The sequence below is a fragment of the Calliopsis andreniformis genome, chromosome 3 (genome assembly GCF_051401765.1).
Source record: "Calliopsis andreniformis isolate RMS-2024a chromosome 3, iyCalAndr_principal, whole genome shotgun sequence".
NCBI lineage: Eukaryota > Metazoa > Arthropoda > Insecta > Hymenoptera > Andrenidae > Calliopsis > Calliopsis andreniformis.
In genome coordinates this window covers 23,296,237-23,322,307 of record NC_135064.1, presented here as the reverse complement: position 1 = coordinate 23,322,307, position 26,071 = coordinate 23,296,237, and the positions used below count along the sequence as shown (strand labels likewise).

At 42.8% G+C, this 26,071-nt stretch overlaps 1 protein-coding gene across 2 annotated transcripts in view; it reads right to left on the bottom strand.

The window, feature by feature from the left end:
* The window catches only part of LOC143188620 (ankyrin repeat and SAM domain-containing protein 1A), a 67,878-nt gene that overhangs the window by 28,116 nt on the left and 13,691 nt on the right, over positions 1–26,071 (bottom strand). The window contains exons 4-11 of one of the 2 annotated variants that reach the window (XM_076392964.1): positions 25,397–25,542; positions 24,732–24,854; positions 17,503–17,729; positions 16,599–16,815; positions 13,190–13,408; positions 12,516–12,792; positions 10,906–11,547; positions 6,250–6,424 (exon numbers count right to left, since the gene is read on the bottom strand). In XM_076392964.1, the coding sequence (XP_076249079.1) occupies positions 6,250–6,424; positions 10,906–11,547; positions 12,516–12,792; positions 13,190–13,408; positions 16,599–16,815; positions 17,503–17,729; positions 24,732–24,854; positions 25,397–25,542 (2,026 nt within the window). The remainder of the gene's footprint in view (positions 1–6,249; positions 6,425–10,905; positions 11,548–12,515; positions 12,793–13,189; positions 13,409–16,598; positions 16,816–17,502; positions 17,730–24,731; positions 24,855–25,396; positions 25,543–26,071) is intronic. The other variant, XM_076392965.1, reaches the window with a different exon arrangement.

The window sequence follows — 26,071 nt, the reverse complement described above, 5'->3', positions numbered from 1 at the left end:
TGCCATTGACATATTATACTTTGGAATTGAATCCCGATGTCGAGGCCTACGCTCTCAGGGCCCTGTCGAGTGTGCAACATTGTCGCAACGCAGAGCTCCACGGTGCAGTATTACCATTGCGTAACTCGACCGCGGATGGAAATAATTAAGAGGCTAATGATATTAAAGGACGTCGGTTGGATCTCACCTTGCTCCACTTTCCACTTGTCGCATGCAATTGGATGGATTACATGCCTGGTGAGAGCGCGGGGAGAAGGGTGCCTGCGTAGATCCATGGTGTAAGGTTGCGTAAGGTTGGAAGAAAGTGGTGGGTGCATAGGAAAGAGGTTCTGGAGAGGTCCTTTTGTGCTGGTGGTTTCTTGGATGATGATGACTCGGGAGGGGAGGCATGTACCTGTAACATTAGGCGAGTGGTTAGTTTGAGGAGAACTTGGGAACTTGTTTTTGGTCCAAGGAAAGACGAAAAAAGTTTTAAGGAAATCTGATAGGATTTTTGGATTATTGCGAATTTCTGACGCTGGTGCAGATTTTTCATTCAAAGTGCGGTAAACCGGCGGGAAAAAATCGGAGGTCAATTTTTAAGGTCTCGTTGGAAAGGGGAGACTTTAGGCTTGAAACTTACTACAAATTCAACTGTGGAAAAAATTTATCAAGTTCCAGACAGTCGTTTAAATTTATCAAATATTTGGAGAAAAACCACCTTCTCTTTCTCGGCCTGCAGCCGAGCAGAAAATGGCATTCGAAAAAATTCAATTCTGGAGTGAAAAAGTAGAGGCTTTGCCCTTTAAAATAAGCCTAGACTCACTACAGTATCATTTTTTTTCATAAAGTTACAGCAGCTTAAAGGTCGACCTTTTTTCGACCTTTTGACCATTATGTGATTCTGGTACCTGAGTCACACTTTTCATTCAAACTGCAATAATTCGGTGAAAAAAAATCGTAGATCGATTTTTAAGGTCTCGTTAGAAAAGGGAGACTTCAAACGTGAAATATACTATAAAATCAGCCTTGAAAAAAATTTATCAAATCTCAGAGAGTAGATTGAATTTGGAAAATATTCGGGTAAAAACCACCTTCTCTTTCTCGGCCTGCAGTCGAATGGAAAATAATTTGAGGAAAAATTAAATTCAGGGATGAGAAAGTAGAGGCTTTGCCCTTTACAATGAGTCTAGGCTCACTGCAATAACATTCTTTTCTTCGAAGTTACAATAGCTCAAATATCGACGATTTTTTAGTTCAAAATTTAATAGTTTAATTTAGGTGACCTGAGAATCTGAAGGAAACCAGTGATTTCTGCGTGGCATAGTCGTTAACGAGGTGAAAGATAACTTGATGAGAGAAAGCGTCGTGATGACACTGATTAGTCAGTCACTTTCATTCTGACTGTAGTCGTCTAAAATGACTATTACCCATGAAAAAAAAAGAATTTGAGCATATGTATATATTCAGTAAATATTATCGTTCAGTTAGCTTCATACTATCATCTGCCATTACTATAAATACTTATATTACTAAAATTAGTAACATGTTTGTGACAGTACTGAATAGGTAGTAGTTAATAGTCATGCCCATCAACAAGTGACAATAATAAGTCAATGAAGAAAGAATTAAATGTTCAATAATACATGAATCATATGTAAATCTGAAAGAGCATCCCTATGTGCAGTAAAACGTATTTACAAAGTATATACAATGAGAATAATCGAATAAAAATTGACACTTTATACTTTAAAAGAACTGTAAGAATGAAATGTAATTATATTATATACATAATGAATGGTGACTTACCGTGCATCATTAAAAGTGCATTGAGGAATGTATAATTGTGAAAAAAATTCACGATCCACGCTTTCTGTACACTTTTATGTACGATTACATTCGAAAAAGAAATATTAAAAAACATATCCGATATGCAATCTCTTCGGCACTCGTCTCACTCGCATGCAATTTCACTAAAAAGTATTTCGGCACACAGAAACTCAACTGCAAAGATTAACCACAGGCTTCTCGAAAGCCTTACCTCTCACTAAAAAAAAAAAAAAACAATAAAATACTCTGCTATCCATATTTAGAAATTAAAAGAAAAACGAGTGATTATCGCTTACTTTTCCTTTTCACAAATGACCGTCCAAGAAATATTACGATTTTTCATTCTTCTTGCAAAAGGGAAAATGAAAATATTGCATTAATGAAACGAACCATTAACTGCGTTATAAACAACAATATTCAACAGCAGAAGCATCTCGCGACAGAATTGAATTGCAATCTTAATCAACGCGAGATTCGATTACCGTCGAGGAACGAAGTAAGTATTCCCGCGCAAAGGAAAAACGATAACGAACCGGAAAAGCAAGCTCAACGGAACGGACGTTGAAAAGGGGCTAAGAAGACAGTGACGAGAAGCTCATAGGACGAACGAAAGCGACAAAATAATTCAAGACACCGCATACACAGCAGCATAACGTTTATTAGCACACCAACGATATTTATATATACGTGTAAATATATACTATATATATATTATAACGCACTATAATCGCTTAATATTCCATACGTCTACAGTGTACCTAAGCGTGTACCTAATTTCCAAAGTATACTCTCATACGTAATACTCGTCGAGCGATTACAATAACTAGACGAAGCGTTTAACATAAAATAAAATCTAAAATCAACTGCTCAAAAAAAAAAAAAATAAAAGAGAAAACAAATTATATGTATATATATATACTGTACCAGGAAAGAAAATTCAATGTGTAACAAATAAAAAATACTTAAGTCTACGTGTCTCACCGTGACCATGGAACGCCTCTGGCTCTTCTCGAAGATAGGTTCCGCTCTCGAGGAACTGACGCTTTGGAATGTTTAGTAATGTTCAATGAAAACGCAACAAAAAACATCGATCGAATTTTCTGTGCCTTTCTCATCACTAAAGTAAAAAAAAAAATTAGTGTAAAAAATAGATTCGATAATGATGCAAGTGTTACTGTATTTTTCAAGTGTTTTATTTATCAGTCGGAAGAAAAAGAAAATTGATACTTTTTATGTGAAAGAACGATGTCGTTTGCAGCGTCAAAATGCTGTGCTCGATCTCGTGATCGCGTGAGAAAATTACAGGCTCGCGAGCGTTCGAGAGCGAACCTATCCACGATTTCCTGATGGCCGAACACGATTCTATAATTCGTCTCACCCGTTACAATACCCTCGTATATCGAAGAATACTTTCACTTACGTATAGCTTTCGCTACGATCTACAACGACGATTATAATGTCTCTTGCGAGTCAAGAGGATCGAAGCTCATCGAGAATTTGGAGCTTCTTTCATGTAATTTATACGATTTCTTAATAACTACTTGTCTAAGATTTGTCGAGACACGGATTGGAACGAGAAATGGCAAATACTACGGTGTAGTAAGGATATGTACGATCTACTGTTTTAAACTATGACATAACGAGTTGGATTGGAAAATTGCCCTTTCGTGGCACATCGGCAGCTGCTTGAACGGGACAGTGTATTTACAGAATGGTGTCACCGATGTACCTGGCGAACGATAAATATATAAGAAAATATATAGGAAACGTTGTGTATACTCTGGTCGAGAAACGATGTAGGTATTATACATGGTATATGTAACGATTGGTAAACGTGGGGTGGCGATGAAAGGGCTTTAAGAATTTGAGGATTTAAGGTTCTGCTGATGCGAATCGAGGATTGCTTCATTTCTGTTTTACTGGTGTAAGTGATTAAAGAATTTGTATTTTCAAATTTTCAAATCTTTAAATATTCAAATTAACGAATTTTCAAATATTTAAACTTTCAAATCTTTAAATATTCAAATTAACGAATTTTCAAATTTTCAAATTTTCAAACTTTCAAATTTTCAAATATTCAAATATTCAAATATTCAAATTTTCAAATATTCAAATTTTGAATATTGGACGTTCCAAATTCGCTGCCAGAAAAGGTATAATAATAAACGAGCACTCTTAGAAAATCAATTGAATTGAACATAATACTGTGGCTCCAATAGACGTATTCCTACGTCGCGCAAATTTCTAAAATTTAGAATCAATAACATAGTAGCTACTAGTAAGTTACATATTTTAAATTCTTAAAACTGGACTACAAAAATATTAAATTTCCGAAAGATATACCTATACTTTGTACCCTCTATACAAATTTTTTTTACTCCCTCTTTTATTTAATCACACTTCAACTCTGTCAGATCAAAAAGTAACATTTCGCATGAGTAACACAAGCAACTCTACGGCTTCAATGAAAGGCAAGCAGTGCGCTCATTGGAAGAACAAAAATAAAAATGAATCAATTCTGCAAACAGTGATCTTCCATGTTTTCCACTTTCAATATTAAAATAATAAATCACTCTCTCCTTCGCCAAAGTGCATTCACGACTCCTTAAGAAAACATCCTCCACCCACATCAGCAACCCTCGCCAAACCTCCTCAGATTCTTAAATCCTCCCCCGAACACCCTCACAACGCGTATATACATCACAGTTAACGAACTATGGTAAATACTCGATAATCTAAGGAACCATTCGATCATCTACCTCAGTATTATCGTATTAAAAAGGTATATGTAACTCGAGCCGATCCTTCGTAAAAGAGAATAGCACCCGGAACTACCCCCAGTCACCTCTCGAAAAGCAAAAACACTTTGCCCCTGATAACGACGCGGGAGCGACGTTAACGTGGAACAGAGGATCCGAGCTCAAACGAGCAACGATCGTTAGCTCCTTCCGCAAGCAGGATTCCGCTCTCACGGCACGTCTTTCTCGCGTTAGCAAAGATTGAAAATCCGACGGCGACGGACTCTCTACTGGTTGCTTCCTTCGCTCGCACTCCGCTAGGGAAATTAAGAGGACGCCGTTCCCTCCGTTAAAATCGCTCGACAGCCGCCATGGACGCACTTCCGATGGCCACGAAAACGCGAGCTTGGGTCTCTAGCAGTGCAGCCGAATCCCTTTTTTCCGAGCTGCTGACATCAAAACACGTCCGAATACGGTCAACCTGAAGGAGCTCTGCTCAACCCCTCAGTCTTTTTTTTTTTTTATTTTTCGTTTTGGTCTCACTTTGAGTCCATCCACCTTGTGAGTTAGCGGTTCTTTGAACCTGGAGATCCGGAAAGTTCGTTTCGTGGGTGTGGAGAATGGTAGGTAGGCGCTTTGAGTGTTTTTATAGGGAATATGGTAAGGTGCAAATACAACAGAGTTTACGAACTGCTCGTGAACAGTATGGAAATTAAATTTCTTTGAAATCGTCTGTTTGCATATTATTCTTGGTGTTCGCGAAATATTCAAGTAAGGGTGATAAAAAGTTTGCGATTCGTGTTTGCGAACTGTTCGCTGGTGTAGAGCCAGCTTTGGGAGTTTGATGGTGATAAATAAGTAAAAATAAGTAAAAAAGTAGGGATTTTTCGAGGAACTTCTAGAGAGGAACAAAAGTTATTTGTAAGAGAATTATAGTATTTATTCCTTGTAATCTCAGTACCTTTTTATTTTGCTAGAATTATTGACAAGTAGACTGCTTTTCTGAAAATTGAGTCGGTGAATTGAGGAACAGTACAAATTTAATAATTGGACTTTTTGGTCTTGGGCTATTTGGACTCCAGAGCCAGAGTCCTCTTGGATTACTTGAAAATGATTAATTCTGGCCTTGTACTGTCCTTCAACTCACCAATTCAGTTATCGTCTTTAGAAACAGTCTTTCAATAATCTTTCAATATCTGAAGACGAGAGTCAGGTACACCTCTCGCTCCAAAGTGACAATTCTCATAACAAACTCCTACACATATTAACAGGAACATCGAACCTTCCGGATGTCACACTCACTCCCCTCCCAAAGAAACATCCCTTTGCCTCGATGACCCCAGCAAATCGCGAACTCAAAGAAACCATAACGCAGCACGAAAATACAATAAAAATCGCCAGCCAGAGACAATCACGACAACAAAACTCTCCCGGCATCTTAATCACGCACAGAAAAAAAACCTTCGCGTTCCGATCGAAAAGAAACAACGAATATCGTCTTCGCGTACAGCACAGATTCTTTAGGGAACGTTTGAACTCTCCGTCCCGTGGGGAGAAGGATCACCGATCGACGATGGAATCGTCAGGCAGGGACGACTGAAGTGAAGAAAACGACAAATACGTACGAACACAACGATAATGCATGTACACGTGGGCAGAAAGAAGCGTCATGCGGTGCAGCCAAGCGTGCGTTGCTGTTTACCTGCGAACGGCACATCCCCGAAGTATTCCTCGACGTTGTCCGTCGACATGCTCTTGTCGGAGAGGGACACGCTCGACAACGAGCCGCTGGACGCGTCCAGGGACCCGCCTGCCGGAAACTGCAATAAATCCTCGTCTGTTTCCGTCTCCATGTCGCGGGACCGCCGTTTGTATACCTGCTGGCACGTAAACGCTAGTACTTTTCCTTTTGGCAGCGCTAAGTATTATATTTCGAACGATTCTTGAGACAAGAAGGTCCATAGAAATTGAGAGGTTCGTAACAGAAACGACCCTTGTCAATTTTTTGTTTCTTATCTTATTTTTTTTTTGTTATATGATAGGGATAAGTATCTAGTAATTGACACCTTGAGGACACCTTGGAAACTACTTTTACTGTGCCGAGCTTAGATTCTACGCCTTAGGAGTTCGTCACCAGCAGGGTTACCAGGGAATTTCTTGCTGTAAGGGAAAAGCGAATCCCCACATGTTCTATAGATCGCAAATAGGTCATGATAGGCCCGCTCTTCTCTACTGTGGTGTTTTCGGAGGTGTTAAACGTCTGGGAAATTCACTTTCCCATCTTGGCGAGGAATTTTCCGGCAACCCTCGTCCCCAGATGTCCTACGTCTTCTGACCTCTAGATTATATTTTTATGAAGAAAATAATAAAACTTGACAAGGGTTGTTCTTGTTACAAGTTCCCCTAGTAATATGATAAAAATTTGTCCATAGAGTATTTGATTACAGGTTGAGACAATAGTACAGGTCGAAGGGAGATTCTAGTCGTTGAGAGTAACAAAATTACCACTGAGTTATCGGTTAATTACGTGTGACATATAATAATGTCTAGAATCATCCCTTAAATTTTCCTCTACTTTTAGCCAGACACCAAGTTCATCTATGATAGACCATAATCACTTTGAGTCAAGCAGTCTACAAAGAGTGTTAATATGAGTTACGAAGAATTCTAAAATTAATTTTTTGAATAACACAAATTTACAAATGACGAAGAAAGTCTAAGGGAAACATACACGCAAATCAGCATTTACAAGCGATGTAGAAATTCGTGGCTCCACTCATGTGGCAAAAACATGAGGAAACGAATAAAAAACGGTTTCGAGCCGATAAAAATCTATCGAAACCGATCGTTTGATACGATTATATAGAATAAACTTTATAAAATATAGATGGCCCAAACAAATCTCGACTGTTGAAAATGTTTATTCCAACTTTCGATTCGCAATTTCGGCTGAATCGTGTGCGGCGATATTAAAATTTCAATTTATCCGGCTTATCGAAAATGCCTCGTACGTTATCACTCGTGACTGCAAATCAATTCTTCTTAAGAGGAAAAAAAAATTGAACGCTGAACATGATGATTCAAACATCGGAAGCTTGCAAACATTCATATTATACATCAAATAAATATAACATGACTGCAATTGGAATAATTTGGATTCCCAAACATATATATTTTAACAACCACCTATACCTATCCTATGAGAAGTCTCTTGGAAAGCATTGCCCGTAATGCTCTCCAGGGGATTTCTCATGAGACATGTACAGTGCCACAAATGGACCCGAAAGAGGAAAAAGAAAAGTCCCTCCCTCGAAAAAAGAAAAGTCAGTATCTAAGAGTAACCATAGTCAGCATCAGAGAGTAATCACTCTCTGTCCTAAGACGCAAGTCTGGAGACTAGAGACTCTCCAACAGAAGGGAGATAAGATTTCGTCGCGTTCCTGGATCGTCGTAACGCAATTAAAATTTGACGCCACGGACTCGACGTACTCCCTTCTCTCTATCCTCTACCCAGCACGCTGGGTACGCGGAGCCAGCGGAAACCGTCGCTACAAATTCGTAGGTTTCTCCGCGGCGCGGCAAGGAGAACGAGCGTTCACGAGGAGAAGTCAGACAGGCATAGAAGCCGAGGGCTTCATTATTCAAAGGGTGTCGGCGTCTTGCATTCTGCCGCTCTGCTGGATCCGCGGAAGTTGACGGGTGTGAAGCAACCATCCGTGAGCAGTTCTCCCTCCTCCGACTTCTCCTTCACCTCCTCCTCCTCCTCCTTCTTCCCTCTCGTGGCCTCTCGCTGCCTCGCGCAGCTTCGCTTCCTCTTTTCCACGATCCTCCTGGATTTTCCGCGATACCGCTTGATCCCGACGTCGAATCGCATCTGGCACCTTCGCTTTTCGCGATTTGCGGCGACGCCAGCCGAGCGATCGCTGAAACGACGGTTCGTTTACCGTGGACTCTGGCGCCGTGAATGCCGATTCTATTCCTCCTTGGCGAATATCTTTGGCGAAAATTCTGTGGAGATCGCTCGATGGAATTTTTCACGGTTTAATTGGATTTTTTGTGAGCGACCATTATTCGGCCAGAGAAGTACTTGTGCAGAGGTTCATGGTTTGAATTATTGATGTATGTACTTGTTTATGTATTGTAGATTGTGGCCTGGAAATTGAATTCGGGGACTGGAATAAATATGTATAGGAACTTTGATCATTTCTGAAGATAAACAAATCTGAATTTTTGGGTATTTGGAAAATTGAAAATTTCGGGAGTTCAAGGTTCAAAAAACTCAGAAATTTGAATAGATACGTTATTTAGATATGTTAAATTCTGTAACTTGTAGAATTGGCAGATGAAAAGAATTGGCGATTTGAAGATTTAAAGGTAGAAAATATTTGAAAATTTAAATATTTTAGGAGTTGATTATTAGAGAAGTTGACTATCTGAGGAGTTGACTATTTGAGAAATTAAATACTTAAGAAGTTGAATACTTCCCAATTGAAATATCTGAATACTTGATAAATTTGGAAACTTGAATATCTATATTCCTCCCAATAACTACATGGTCTGGCACTATCTTCCTCTTCGTCAAGACATTACCCCCCAAGCCTTATCTCCCGCCTCACGCGATCCAAGATCTGCATCCTATGCCCGCTTTAATCGGCCGTCGCGTCTCCGCGATTCGTCACAGACAAGTCAGCGATGCGTACAGAGCGACTTCAATTCTGCATCCTCGACTGGCTGCCAGAAACACAGTGTACACACGCATATGCTCGCATGCCGCATCGGGACGTCAAACGGTAGTGGCTGACGCGTCGAGTCGCGAAAGTACTGGTCTGGAATGTTCGTTTCGGAAGCGGCGGCGGGTCCAGAGTCGCTTATCTCTTACGGCGATCTCCGCGGCGCGTCGCGACCGTGGCCAGCCGCGGCTCTGCACGAAGAGCGGCTCGACGAGCGCCGAGGGGAGGTTCCAAGCCGCCGCTTGACCCAGAGGCTTGGACAGTAGATAAGCAGTCGACGGGACGCCTTAGCAGGTTACGTTTAATATACAAGCCGTGTTTGATCTGTGATGCGATTTGCAAGGAGCCCGATCTCCCTCCCTGGAGCCTGTATCGCTCGTTTCCCGCCGTTTGCCGCGTCATCCTGTGATCGTTCTGCTGTGAGACTCGCTGCGCTCCCATCCGCTGCGAATGGATATCCATAACATACAGCCGCGCGCGGCAGCTTCCATTTCACCTATATCCCTCCATCCCCTGGCTCTCTTTATCCATCCTCCGCGAGAGTCCCTCCGCCTCTTCATCCTCTACACCTTCTTCGACCCTCCTCGGTGCTCCTCCTCTCTCGCTACTTCCTTTCCGCTGGCTGCTATATGCGTTCGCAATCCGTGTCTTTCAGCGGTTATACACGCTTCACGAAATATCACACAGTGAATATATCCTTGGAACGAGGAACTGGATGACGGGAAGACGCTTTTCTGCTACGTCTGTGCACCGACGTCCCTGTATGGGTGCTTTACCGAACGCGTCGCGGAGCTCCTTCGAAGTCAGTAGTTAGTAGTGCCTGCAGATTTACGGATGCCGGATGCGATCATCGGGTATGCTGTTTGGGAGACTTCGACCTTTGCGCAGCTTCTGGACCGATGCATTCGAAACGATCGGCTGCCGCGGTGAGAGTGTGCTAGTATTTTTCGTAAGACGTACGAGGTGTAAGTGGAGGAAAATTGCTGGAGAGAGGTGGGTCTTTTTGGAAGAGATTGATACTTATTGAGGTGGTCGAGAAATGGAGATTGGGTTTAAGGAGAGAGTTTAAGGAAGGGTTGGTTGCCTCTGTGGTTTATGCAGATTTATAGGGTATTAAGATTGAGAGATACTGATATGTTTGGAGTTCACCAAAAGGGTACTAAGTCGTTCCTAGTTTCAGAAAGTCGATACAAGTTTTAGATTTAGAGCTATTAGAAATTATCAAATGAAAGAAAGGGGTGAGAATATACCAAATCAGTAGGACCGAGAATCTACGTACTTTTTTAACATATTATAATTCGCAAAAAATGTTTAACAAAGGGACAGCAAGCCCCACCCGTCATACCAATGTCTATTAGGAATACAGTAAAGAGTCCCACCTCTAGCAGTCATCACTAAGTGAACAGACCCCTTCCCGAAAAACAGAACAGACAACCAGGGTTGCCAGAGTCTTCCCAACCGACAAGGGAAAGCAAATCCCCCCAAAACTCCTATACCTCCTAAGTTCGCCTATCATAGAATATTTTGAGGGTGTGACACGCGTAAGGGATGCCCTTTTCCCTCTCAACCAAGAATTCTCTGGCAACCCTGCAGATACCCCCTTAATTCACAACCCATGCAGCACTCACCTGGCTCAAAGGCCGAATCCTCTCATGAATCGACTTCTCCGCCTGCATCGCCGAGGGTGGAGGGTGATCAGGGGTCGGTGGCTGTGCATAATGCGTGGGACTGGTGGGCAGCATCATTTGTACTCGTTTCAGGCGCTTGTCAGTCGCCTCGCGGCCCTCTGGACCCTGTTGCTCATCGCTGCCATCGCGCTTCTCGTCCAGAAGACTCTCCTGGGAAGACTTGAGCGTGAGAAAGGCGTTCGACACGTACGTCTGCTCCTGGATGATTGCATCGGGTTCGCTGCACGGCGATTTGTCCACGCAGGGACTGCTCTCTGGCTCGTAAGTGTCGAACGTGTGCCTGCGCAACTTTCGTCGAGGATTCAGCGTTTTGATGGGCCTGTTCTCATAAATGGACGTGATGGCGACAGGTTCCACAGATCCGTCGCGTCTGTCCTCGCCGTCCTGCACGCGCGACTTCATGTCGACGTATTGGTCCACGTGACGCAATTGTTCCCGACGTTTTTGCAGCTGCTCGTGATCGATGTAGCCGCTGCGTGCCATGTACAAGTATTCGTAGTTCGCGGACAGGGACATCTGGGTCTGCAGGTGCGTCGGCGATACCGACAAGTTGCGCCTCGGAGGCTTCTTCGGCGGCGTTGGCTGAAAGGTGAAAAGGGAAAGTCGATTTAAACAGTGAGGTAATCAGTGAGTTGTTTTTGATTCTTGGAAAAGTTGAAGACTTTGGGGAGGTTGAAATTTGTGCCAAAAATTATCCCCCCTTCGAGTCTAAAATATTTGACCAATTGTGTCAAGATTTGAAAGCAAATGTTTGACTAATATCCTGTTGCAAGAAGCTGTCTCGTTCGAAGGAAAAATGGCACCCAACCTCTGTGTGCTGGTCCAATTAACCCGCGATCAATTTGTCTCACGTTAACGAACTGCAAGGCGTGGAGATGATTCATTGCCGTGTTATACGCTAGAATTCTTCGCTCTTGAATCAATCTCCGCAACGCGGGGAGAAAAACAGAATTCATAAGAAGGGAGTATTTATCGCTGTGAAAAATAAACTAGACTCTCAACTTTTCCGCTGTAGATAACTCATATTCGACCACATTAGCAAACATGTGTATAAAAAATATTTCAAAATAAATGAACAAAATTCTGCAGCACAAAAACAATTAAAAAAGTTAGAACAAACATTTTGACTAACTTCTTTTGAAAAGCTGGTATAAAAATTCTCATAATAATCACAAAACTAGTAAGAGAAAAAACGTATTTCACTTGTGAATTAAACATAAATATACCAGCCATCTATAGCTCACTATTTCCAGTTTTGACTACTAATCATAAGCAACAATCACCATAAAATTAGAGAAAAGTTTCAAACACAAATCCCCCAAAAGAGTCGCCCAAAGTGTTCCCAAATTCCCAACAAAACTACAACCACGTGTACAACTACAGCCAAACTAACCAATGAATTACCGATTCCACAAGTTGCAGGGAACACCATGTCACAGAGTACCTCCGAAAATTTCACTTCGAACGAGAGTCGAGTTTCACGCAAGACCGTAACAACCCTTCATCGAGTTGGGGGATGATCTCTCTGTAAAAGGGACTTGGCTCCTTACCGAGACTTTATTGTTGGAGGCGGGGCTGTGGAGAGAACTGGACAAGGGTGCCATTGGCAAGTAAATCCCAGCGGCGGTGGAATCGTTGGGCAAACAACGCCGGTCCCGTGGGCTCGGTCCACCGACGCTCGAGGACGAGGAAACGCTCAATTGGTCCGACTCCCTGCCACCCCCGTATCCCGTGGGTAATGTCAAGGACAGATCCTCCGACACGAAGCTACCCTCCATTGTTCCTCGAGGTACTGGTGGCGTTTGGTACAATCCACTGTCGGAACCCCTGCGCAATCAAACTGAACGTCTCAACGGGACCAATTCACGATTGACTCGGGATCGCTAATTCTCCTTGCTTCGTTGACTCTGTTCTCTTTCTTCTCTCTTTATCTTAATGCTATTATATATGATATGGCGTGTACGATCGCCGAGTTTGTTGGCGACGATTGGTAGCGCTTTAGACAGCTGACACTCTATGCAGCATCGCTCTTGAGTATTCGAACGATTGCGCAAGTTTAGAAAATAGATTTATTGGTAGCAGACGATATTTATTGCTTAGTATAATTATTAATTGTTGTTAAAAAATGAATTGATTAAAAATTTTCGTAGAATTTGGTGAAAGATTTTGATGCAGCAAAATCGAAAGCGCTTCCAGTCAGTGGTGAACGTTTGCGTGTCATTACCGTGTGTTGTCGCGCTGTGCAAACGGTATTCTGTTGGTGATAGTGTTTTGTGGTTTGTCCTCGGGAGTTTGATCGGAACTTCCGAGAGTATTTATCGAGTTGAGAGTGTCGGACATTGACATAAAGACGCTGTCGAAGACGGAACTGGGGTCGGAGTCCTCTGTCTGATGGAGGGTCCTCCGTACTCCGTTCACTGGTCCCCCAATCTGCTCGTCTTCGCTGAAATCCGCAATCCGTCTATCGTAAGACCGACTAGCATTCTTTATTATCTAATTCGTCTTTGCACATTGAAAGCGAAGCGATTGACATTCGTTGCTGAAGCTAGCGCGTGGGAAATCTAACGATTCTGCGAATTATATTCTGATGCGTTTTAGAATCCTCGGAGATCAGGTTGAGCAATTGTTCCTAGATGGGCCTGACAGTGAACTTGTTACTAAGATTACGTATAAAGTTTTCTGGGCCAAGAAATTGAATCGATAAGTTGGAGAACATGCCCAAAAACCACATTTTGAAATATTTGACTGAACTTGCAGTTTTATCTATTTTACATACTTGGACTGCAGAGCCACAGTGTATTAGCTTAGCTGTTTCCTGTGTATTTTAATACACTTTCGCCCTGTGGTCCAGATATGTACATATATATAGCTTTGAGATGATTGAAAACTGACTGATTTTGAACTTGTGCTATTCTTCAACTCACCGATTCAATTACTCTAAACCAGGGTAAGTAAAGCTTTCATTATATCACACTGATTTGACGAACACTATTTTCAAGAAAAAATAATTAACTGTATTTGTAGATAAACCTGAAAATCCCCCTAATGACAAAATATTGGAGGTGTCACCGCAACACAAAACAGTAACAAGACTCCATAAAATTACTTACAAATACCTTCTGGTGAAAAAAAAAGACTACAATTCTCACGATACGCAACAATTACAATTTCACACACAGCATCCACCCAGCCAACACCAACCCATAGTACTCTCCTCTACCCAACAATTCCCTAGCATACAAGCCAACCTAACAACCCGAAACACAACAGTGCAACATTCAGCAAGGACCGATGACCGTTCAGGCGACACAGGAAGAATGGCACCGAGGGTACCATCGTCTCCCAACAATGCGTGACTCCAGGGAGGACGCCGGTGCACCAAGTGCCGACTTTTTAATGAGGCCACGTAGCGGAGGTCGGTGGCAAACGGTGGAAGCAGAAGAGGAAAGAACGCCGACGGAGGAGGAAGAGTAGAAACAAGCGAAGGCAGAGGTGAATGAGGATCCGGCGAACCGCGGCTGGAGGCCATGCCCATAGGACGAGGGAGAGAGCAATGGTTATTAGTTTTATGCTGAGACGGGCTAACATTTACATTGTTTAACGTGATGGATTCATCTCGAGGCGGCCGAGCCACCGACGTCAAACATTGACGGTGGAGGTGCGGAGAGCTCTGCTACCACTCTCTCCCTTCGCTCACCCCCTCGTTCCCTCTTCCTTCTCCCCCCCTATTCACCGTCTCCCTTTTTCCCTCTGTCAGTCTTTTGCTTGCCCAGTCCGTCCTCTTTCTCCGTCCAGCCGAGCCAACCAGTCACGCTTGTCGGAGGGAGAAAGAGGAACGCAGAGACAGAGTACCAATGGAGTGATACGGCGGGGGTGACCCAGGGGTGAACGAGGCGGACCCACCATCGCCTGCCTACATCAGGAAAATTAAACCAAGCCAAGCGGTGCTTAACGCGCTGGGGCTACACGCGGCCGCGCCACCTCCTCCAGCCTCCACCTCCGGCTTCCCTTTTCGGCCCCCGAGAACCTTTCCTCTCCGCCTCTGCCCGGTGCACCAGCATCGGCCACTGACGCGGTACCAACCGCTAACCATCATATCACGAGCACTCCGCCGCTCATTCACTCCGACCGCTTGCCTGGTCCACGTCTACGCTTTTGTTTATCCAACATCTCTCCTATATTAAAGCCGCCACGGTTACGCGCTCGCCTATACCATATATCCGCTCTTTCTAGAAAATATTACCGCGGCATCCCTCCCACCCCCTACCACCACCTTTCTCCGCTCCTCCTACGCTCTTGCCCGATGCACCCACGCGATATTCTTTTCTTCCGCGGCGAAGATGACGCTGGATGAGTACGAATACCGCAACCCAACCGCGGCACGATGGCTCCCGTTCCTTTTTTTCTTTTTTTTTTATTCTTCACTCGCTCTCGCTGCTCGTCTTTTTCGTTGCGCCAAAGTTCGTGCGCTCGTTGCGAACGATGGATGCTGATGGGAGGTTTGTTGGACGGTGCAGTTGGGTACGTTCGAACGCGGCCGTTCTTTCGAGAGAATGGAGAGCAGTAGCACTTTTTGATTTATGGTGAGGGGAGGGAAGGGAGGTGGGATTTGATGAGAGGTTTGGAGTGGATGGGTGAGTGGTTATTGTTGGGGGGAGTGATGAGGTGATTGTGGTAGGAGTGGGTGTTGTTATAGGTTTATTGGTAGCAGTTAGGTTAGTTGAGCTTGAGGTGGTTGAACTTGGATTGGAAGATAGTAGATCAGGGGTTCTTAATGAAGACTGGAGGATCGCCTAGGAACGATATGGTGCCGATACTGAAGTTTCAGAGGGATGTGAAGAAAAAATAGGGATAGCAGAAAAGAAAGGGAAAGGGGGGCCATAGAGATGGCTGATATTTGAAAAAACGCCATAGTTAAAAAAAAGTTAAGAAATCCAGCACTAGATGAATGTGAAGCTGCCACTTGTTTATCCGAATTTTGGAAGATTTTTGAGAGGATATTTCACTTGATCATATGACTTGATTTTTAATTGCTCGAGTTTAAGTAACTTGAAACTACATAGTTTGTTAATCTGATTCTACTTTAGTATTTAGTATTTAGTAAGTCATGGCAAACACTAATATTACAATTATCAAGTAAAAATGTTTAACCAGTGTAACCCTGTGATGTCTCATCAATAAATTCACTACAATCCTGCTTCATCCTCAATTCAATTTCAATTCTTTATATATACCCAATATTCTCAACTTTCTTCCCCTTGTCACCTATTTTCACACTTCCTAAAAAAACACACTATTCACCAACCTTCCAAAAACCCCCCAAAAAACTCACACACACCATTCATGTGCTCAAAAATGCACACCATTCCAGATGCATTCATCTCAGATGCTACTTTCTGAAAACTACTACAGCAAGCATCGTCAAGGTACGTCGACCGATGTAGAAACTGCTGTCGCTTCACTGGAGACGCTTAACGCCAACACGAGTGGCGAGTGCATTAATACGTGGATCACAAAAAAAGAGACCAGCGTCTGGAGAGTCCGAGCGGGAGGAAAGGAGCGTTTGCAAGCGATCACACCCACGCGCGAAGGCGAAGTGGTAAAAGAGCTAGCGAAAGCGGAGGGATACTCACAAAGACATGACGGAAGTGCCGGAAACACGGCGATCGTCGTCTCGAGGCTTATGATAGAACTGCCATTGAGTGGGCGACGTCCCTTCCGGCGGGGAGAGGTCGTCCCCTGGTCGAACATTTTCGTAAGGGCTGCCCAATGAATCGCCGCCCTGGACCGGAATCGGTGGCAAGTTTTCACTGTCTGCATCGCTCTCTACGCCTGAGGAAGACCTATGCCCTGTTGACAATATTTTTTTCATTATTTTTATGAATATATGATAATACCTTCTTTTAAATATTTCACGTTTTTGAGGTGATGCTAAAAATATTTCAAAAGATTACGAGATAGAAAATATTAAATGCGTAAATTAATTTGGTGCCTTTTCAAAGAAAATTTGAATTTTTTAAGGGATCGTGTAATATTTATCACTTGACTATTCTGCGTGAAATTACGTAAAAAGAGAGGATGAAAAAAGGTCCACGAAATTTTAAACTTTGCGTAGATCACTAATAACATATTTTCGAGCAGAAACCTAGTTCTAAATAAAGTTAAATATTCTCTTCTTTTTCTATTTTAAATTAGGACTACCCCTAACCTGCCCAAAAGCTAAGGCTTCCTAGGTTCAGATAAACGTACCATTAAACTAACACAAATCTTTAAACGAAGGTAATATGAAGCACGCCACGAGCACCGAAAGATTTGCAGCCTATCCATCGGCAGTAAAACGGTACCGGTCGAAAACTGGGTTGAAGAACCCGTTTAAATATAAAATATCGTCACCTATTTATGAGGAGCGATTAACATTAACGAAGCACACTTTTCTCGCGACGGTTTCTCGTTTAATTATACGGCTGGTTTGCGCGAGACGCGCTGCCTGGTCGGGGCAAAAACGTGGAAGGGAAGCAGGCGGTTACGTGCACGCACTTTTTATCACCGCGGTGATATCCTGAGTGACGTGCGGCGGGAACTGGCCCAGAAGATCGAGCACCGTGTTCTGCCGTGAGTCCCGGATGCCCAGGTCGACCCCTCGATCCAAAAGTGCCCTTACCACCTCCATCTTGCCGCACAGCGCCGCCTCGTGCATCGCGGTTCCGGCGGATGTCCTCGTGTTCACGTCGACGCCTGCAGCGAGCAACACCTCCACCACGGCTCTGTGGAAACAGAAGTTTGCATAGCCACTGAGTGCATCGTAAACATACTTGCACTTGGCTCTTTTCTACGCGAAAGCCTCTTCGTAAGTCTTTGACTGCTTGGTAAGTGTAGAAGCTAAAGCATTTGTTTTGTTGTAGATTTTGGAGAGAAGACAATGGATACAGAGATTAAGGGAATTGTACGAAAATTAAGGAATGTACTACTAAACAATGTATAAATATAAAATAGAGAACTGAGTGATGGCTGTGGTTAAGTTTTATTAGAACTAAATTTTGTAACACTGCGCTCTGTTCATGTCTTATTTGGACTACATTATGAAAAGGTTAAAATGTAAAGAGTTATTTTACAATATTTGTTATTAAATATTTGATATCAGATATCAGAAATTTTAAGCTTTTTTATATGCCCCACTGTGTCTGACATACGGACTTATTCTACTGTCGGCACGTAGAGTATTAGGTTGGACGCAGCGGTGGCAGTAGAATATGTACTTGCGTCAGACATACTTTATTCGTATCTTAGATAGACTTGTGACAACTGATACAGCTTGTAAAATTTTCAAAAAACTCTGAGAGTGTAGTTTCTAGATACACAAGTAAGTGGAAAGGGTAACAAAGTTATATAAATCAGACCTATGAGAAATAGAAATGACCCTGAATTAAATCATAGTAAATGATCAAGTACCGAGATGTCACTTTCCATACACTTCAAAAATAGCATCAAAGCACTACTAATCTGACTAATAGTAAAATTGATTGCGGTACGTAACTACAAGCTCAAATCACTCCCAATGCATTTATAGTAATATCGCTAGAATCGAATGTTGAACCAGACTTAACATTGCCCTAGTATACTGAAATTGCATACGATAATCCAGATGGACTGTACACGACCTCGATATAAACTCGCTGGGACGCCGATGTTCCCGTGAAGCTACTTCAATCTCTAATTAATTAAAACCTGAAAAACCAAGATATCGATCGTACTAAAGAATAGCTATCCCAAAACGTGCTTCCAGTTCTCAGGCATCTAAAAAATCCCAAAATCCTCAAAACCTGACCCGATTCCACCAAAAATTCTCAGCCCAATCCCCCAACCTGACTCAATATTTCCAGGTTCTCGCGCAATTCTACCACAGCTACTTCAATCGGTGTCACAATTGAATTCTTCAATTTACGACCTCGCAAGATCTCTATCATCCACCATAAATACACGCACCATCGAAACAACACTCTACCGCACAATATTGCCCCTAAGCGCGCATCGAGCGCAAAAACGTGCCCATAAAATCGGCCTCCCCGAAATCAGCAAAAATCCTGGCCTTAAATCAACCCCGAGCGCAGCCGAAGAACGCATCGCGTCCCCCTGCGGGATCGACGTCATCGGCGTCACCTGAAAGTGGCCCGCTCGCGCGCATTTCCCGTTTCCACAGTCAGAGGGAGCACGAAGCCCAGATTTCGTTTTATATCTGTCCAGGGATAGCGCGCACACAGACTGCAGTGACCGCAGCCATCCGTCGCATATAGGATTCGTGGCTGGGAATCGGATTCACGTGCACCTATGTTGTTATTACCGTGCCATAGGGGTATTTGTATACTGGCTTACCAAGAGCACCGATATTGAATCCGATAATAGACATTACGCCAGTCCCATTCGCAATCCCATCTCTCTCTCTCCCTCTCTCTCTCTCTTTCTCTCGCTTCCTCTCTCTCTACCTCACCCTTTCTCCCTCTGTTCGCTCCCCAGGTTCCGTGTATCGCCCGCCCCCGTATTCGGCAGGTCCACCAAATATCGTGGCGAGCGCGTGAAACGCGTGCGTGAACGCAATCATCGCAGCGTGCATCGGTACACAGGCCGAATCCCGGCGGCGCGTTTCGAGCGTGGTCGCGCGGCTACGTGTGTACACTCTCGGCCCCCGTTGGCCATCGTCCACATGGCGAGCGAGAGCGTCGAAAACGAGCGTGGCACGATGAAGTTCTGCCGTACGGCACCGTAGTTTCGCGCCTATCCAAACATTCAAAACGCTCGCGTACACACGCCCCGCGCCACGCGAGAGCTCGAGCTGTTTGCGGGCCTGGAAATCGGCCTGGACCCCCTTTGGAACCTAATCAGCGGGATGACGACTGATCGAATTGCCTGAATATTCCTGGCAAACGAGATACCGAATGCGACGCGGTGGGTCCTTTCTTTGGGGGATGGAGGACTGAGGGTGGATAGTTGTTTGGAGGTCAGGGATTTTGGAATTTCTCGGTGTTTTGGAAGTGTAGGTGATGTAGGTTTGGTACGGCTTGTTGCAATGCTTGGGAAATATTGGAATATTATGGATCTCTACTGCTTTATCTATGGTGCAGTTTAAGGAGAATCCTCGGGTCTAAAGATGGAATTTTTTCAGTTAGTCTCACTTTAGACATCTTCCACCGTACGCTCCAAAATGCAGTAGAACCTATGCTGAATAACAAATTGTAGTGCTAGGACTAATTTAACTGCGGTATCGTATATTTGTTGAGATAAAAGGGGTGACAAATTTACGATATACTAGAGATCTGAAAAATCGATCACAACTGTATAAAACATTTACACCCTATTTAATAGAATTTTAAGACTAATTTAGTTTTCGACTCTATTAGACTTGAACCTCACTAATCTTGGACTTCATTACACTTAGACCCTATGGTTCTTGGACTATATACTCTGAGGCCTCCTTCAAAAAATTTGTCATTCTATAGTATCGTGCACATAAAAACCTCTAAGTAGAAGAGCCCACCACATACGATCCCAAATTTTCTTACCATCATAAGAGTCTCTCAGCAGTTCACCCCACTTTCCCCCATCCTCCTTCCTTACTCAAACTACACTAACATTTCTCTCAAACCTAATTAACAAGTTCGCCAGGAAATCATCCCCACTCCTACGAAACAGCTATCAGAAACCCCAGAACCTCCTTGTCCAATTTCACACCAAGTGCATCACAAAAAGGGACGCCGATCTGAACATCGTCCGACCAAAATTCACCAGAATCAAACGTCACGTATTTCAGTGTCCATCGTGATGTGCTCGATCGACGTGGGTAGGGACGTAAGCGGGGGATGGCGAACAGAAGGAGAGGGGCGTAGGAGATCTGAGGGGTGGATCGGGGGTTAGAGCGCGTCAGCGAGCGACAGAAAATGCATTCATCGGGCTGTATATCGCGTCGCGATCGCATTATAAGCGGCGAGCGGCAGTTAAAGCGATTACCGGCTGCGAGGCTGCATAGAAAAACCGACGTTATACCCGATTACAATGTGACTGCCGTTTCGCGGCGATTCACGATCGCCCGCCGATTTTCGATCCCGCCCCGAGCCCGTCCCAGCTCGCTCGCGACTCGTCCAACAACGTCGATTATTTTAAAGGCTTACCAGCCGGATTATGCGCGTGACGCCGCGATGTTAAATGAGAACGAATTGGCCGAGCAAAGCGTTAAATACAATTCCGATTCGGGGCTTCGGTGCAAACGAATGCCCCTTCGCGTTGGCGTTCAAAGGGATGGGGATTTAGGACGTTCGGGAGCGGAGGAAATTACGCTGACGAATTTGTGTGGAGGTTCCTTTTTTTGAAGGAAAGTATGGGTGGTTTGTTTTTTACTTATTCTTTAAGTAAAAAAGTTAAAGAGTGAATAGTGGGAGAAGGGGTGGATAGTTTTGTGAAAGTTATTTGATGGTTTAAAAATATTGCAGGGATAGTATAGGGTACACATCACAATTTTGTCTGTCTTCATTTTTGCCTTACTTTAGCATGTAGAATCGTTCCTTAAAATTTCACATACTTTTCTAAGAAGCTTTCAAAAAAAACAATTACAGAACTCTCTGAAACCCCCTTACTTATTCTTGGAAAAACCTAGTATTAAATCAACATTCAATTCTTATTATTTGGATATAATACAAAATAATTTAAAATAGACAAGTGTTTATGTTACTAGAACAATCATGCCTCTTTCTCCCAAAAATAATATTTATTTCAGGTTCCTGGCAAATACTCGAAATCGATAGGTTTCCCGATAACAACTGCACACGATAAACCAAATATGCTACACGAGACTTTTTCAATGTAATATGGTAACAACAAAAAAATAAAATATAATTGTAGAGGAGAATGAGGTGCAAATAGGTGCCGAAAGAATCGTCCCGAATCACACGGGCGAAATTCATTTTCGTTATTTAATTGTACAGCAGCAGCGTAACCGATTATCCGGTTAATCTTGCGTCATCCGATTGAACGGTTCGATTAATCAAATAACGAAGGTTCGCGCTTACAATGACGTTTATTTAATTGAACATTTTTGCGGGGCGATGCAACAATTGCCAATTATTTGTGTAAATACTAGCAAATCGATCGAACGAGGCGAGCTTTTTCCCGATATTTGGGAGTTACTTTCTGTCTATGACAAAAAATGCTCCTCTTGTCAGATTCTGTGTCAAACGTTTGTGCAAGCTGTTGCAAGAAATACAAAAGAAATGTTTAATAGTTTACTATATTAGCTTACACTTTACAGTATTTTCGATTAAGCTAAACAGAAACAAAATAATTTATAGCTAAAATCGTAATACAGTATTCTTCACTATAAACTCATAAAATTATAACACAAACTCTCTAAACCCTAGAGCATGTTTCAGAACCTTCAAGAGATTAATAATACCTCAAAAAACAGACGTAAAAAAACAACAGACTTCCTAACCCTCTTCCTCCCCCTAACTCAATTTCCCTACCCATCCCTTAAAAGAACCTTCACCCAATCAACTTTCCAGAAACCTGCATGACCCCGTAACAAAACCCATCCCCTACCTTTGAATCACCCCCCAAACACATCCCTCCGAGGAAGAAAAATTTTCCCCCAGAAAGACCTAATACTAAACAGCTATGCAACAGCCATAGCAGTAGAAGCTCGGCAAACGCTTCCGTGGAACTCGAAACGCCAGTTGCAAGGGTCGAACATCCCTCCTGCAGGCTTACTCGCAGCAATCGCGATATTCAGCCGATTCAATCGATCTAGGACCGCACGTTTCGAAGGTAATGATTAATACGTTCCTCGTAATCGAGAGGCGGTCAGCAATCCGCGCGGATAGGCAGAGGCTGTTGGCGGCGCGGATGCGGATCGAATGGATTCGCAGCGACCGAGAAGAGGCAATGGGAGAGGGCGATCGGCAGGGATGGCAATATAGGACGTGTAACCGGGAGAGGGTTGCGCGACGGATCATGCCGGTTGGAGGACGTGCATATCGCATTCGACGGGATTACGCAACGCGGTGCTCTCTGATTGGCTCTAATGGGCAACGGCTGCAAATGGCTCGACATCATTATGGTCAGCTGAAACGAGTCCATTGTTGTTCTTTCTGGGATACAATGCGCGCCAGAGGCGCATTATTCTGTAATTAGCGCCGACGGTACCTGCGAGGAAAGTGTTTTCGACGAGGAGCGGACTTGGGAGGGTGGATCGCTAGCGAGAGCGTTGATGTATGCGTTGCTGATGGTAATGGGGAGATTCGGGTACTGTTCGAGTGGATATTCATGGGTTTTTACATGAGTTATTAGAGGAGTGTTGAGAAGTATATTTACTGTATTGTTTGCGAATACCTTATTGCGTGTGGTATTAGGACTTCTGTAGTGAAAGACTCTGTTAACCAAAAATTACTATAGAGAAATGACAAACTATCTCTACTCAGGAAAGATTTTATCTATCTCAGCATTAAAGCACAAAAAAATGGACGAGAGAAATCGTCGATTTTCTAAAGACTATTAAAATCAAAATTTTTGGCAAACCTAGTTCCATGACCTAATTCAAACAATTTTTTAGAATATCTTGAATTAAAGACAACTCATAGTGTAGAGACTTAGCCTACACATCATCGCTCAAATAAATCATTTACAGACAGATAATTTAAAACGCATAAATCATCAATCTGCCCGAAAAAAGTTGAACTCCGCTGACTTTTCATTGACCAATTAACCAATACTTGGAAGGCCAGTGGTGATCTATGTAAAACAAACAACCTGTTCGCGTTGACTCCGCTTCCACATTCAATTAAACAATATGATTCAATAGCCCGTTCTTTTGATCAGGTCATTTCGCTCAAATTGTCCCGTCGATTACGGATTAATGTTGCAGAGCGTAGAGCATCATCGACGAATAGACAAAGTTTTCTTTCAGACTCAGAGCGCAAATTAATCGTGCAACGTGTGTACGCGTTCAAAAGCCCTGTGTACACGGGTTCGTCAGGGGTTCCATGAATCATGAATAATCTAACAACGATCCCTGATCTGCAATGCAATATAAAATAGATTTCATGAACAGCGACGGTAAACGCGAGGCCCGGCACCCTTGCGTGTTGATCGAACGCCCCCGCGTGATCAACGACTCGGCTTGATTAAATAAAGCGAGAACGCGAAACCCACTCGACGATAGAGACCAGTTGGTATAAATCCAAATTACTGGATAAGATAGGGGATCGTGATTGGCAACAACGAATTTAAAAGAAATAGGGAATTTTAAATGTAACATGTACGTGGTTGAAATGATAATTGATTCTACATTCTAGCTTATAGGTATTGCAGCTAATGGAGTATTCGCGAGTTATGAATTTGTAAATCAGTAGAAGCATCGATATTATACAGGATAGGTGATGTGTTTTTGAAGTCAATTAATGCAGTGATGACTTATGACTATTTTATGAGAGACGATAGTGAAAGAAAATGGGGGAATAATTACTAGAAAGAAAAAGTATAGTTCATCGGAGAATAATATTGTCTTAAAGAATTTTAGAAATCCTGGGTACTATTTAGAGAGGGTTTTTTAAAGATCCTGTTTCTTTCAAGTCTATGTGAGACGAAACAATCTTGATTCCTTTATAGACACAAAGGCATAAAGTACTCGAGACTCTAATAATAAAGAAGAAAATAAAAATCTAAGAGTCGTGTAGAACATCTGAAAGCAAGAACTGTATACTTTCGCACAAGTGTGTTTCACTCACCTGTGACCATTTCGCGAGGCCAAGTGCAGCGGAGTATGAGGAAAGACCACCGAGGGAGAAGAATTCCGAAGTGGCATGATGAGCTCCGGATACCTGCTAACGAGCAACTGCACCGTTTCCAGTCTAAAAAAGATAATTAATCTTTCAGGAGTCGCACAATGCCAATTACGAGACGTCATGTCATCGATGCAATCGATTATGCAAGCTATTTCGGCTGCGTATGTCACGTACGAGTTACAGTTACGAACTTGACAGACTGATAAAACTCGAATCCAGATATTGTAGTAGCAGAGGATGATTTTTTAAAACAGTACCCTCACAAATAATTACAAATACAGGGTAATAGCTAATTTTTAGAGTTTTTATTGGTATTAATATTATCCATACATCAAGCCATCTTTATTGGGCCCAATCACCCTGTTACGTCTCTCTCGTAGTCCTCTTTTAATTCCTGCACCCTTTCCCCACTTAGTCCCTATTTTCTCTTTTCTACTTTGACCACCCCCACTGTTCCTAATCTAACCAAGTCTAATACTTTCTTCAGTTCTTTCCTAATTCTTTTCTTCGACACAATGAATTGTAAGTTGAAAAACGTGGATAGAAAAAAGAATGAACGAATGCCAGACTTTGAGCGAGAAAATGGAGGAATTGTGGATGGAATTTACCTGCCATATTGCGCAGCGAGATCGAGCGCAGACTCTCCCCGGCTGTTGCGGATGCTGGGGTCGCATCCGTACTGCAACAGCTGTGCCACCACTTCCGTGTGCCCATACTGTGCCGCACAGTGCAATGCCGTCTCGTTGTCCTTCGTCTGCGATCACACAAATCCGATATTTGGTACCGACGAATAACTTTTGTTCGGGACATCAGAAAATCTTTTGGGTTTAGTGTCATGGAAGCAAGACAATATTTCTACATTCCTACTGCCAGGATGGATTTTCATGGTGTAACAGAGTTAATAAAATGTTCGAGATACTAGCCTTGTTTCAAAATTATTGTCTACCCATTTAATATCTTAAGTAATCTTATGTGGTTATAATTATTTGGATTTTTAATCCTGAAATTTGCAGATAGGACATGAGCCTAATGATTCAATTTGAGAAAAATAGACTAGGAATATTAAAATTAACACGAAAATTTGTATTAATTGAATATCATGCGTGATAAAATTCTTCTACATATTTGCATTGCAAGGTTAAATAAATTTCTAAAAGTAGGCCTTTATAGTGCCGTTTTTGCAATCTCGTCTCAATATTTCAGAAAAGATAAATCCCCATTTTTATTTTTAGCGGCTCCATAAATAACGTCCCGTATAAATTTTACGATGAACGTTCTTCTCT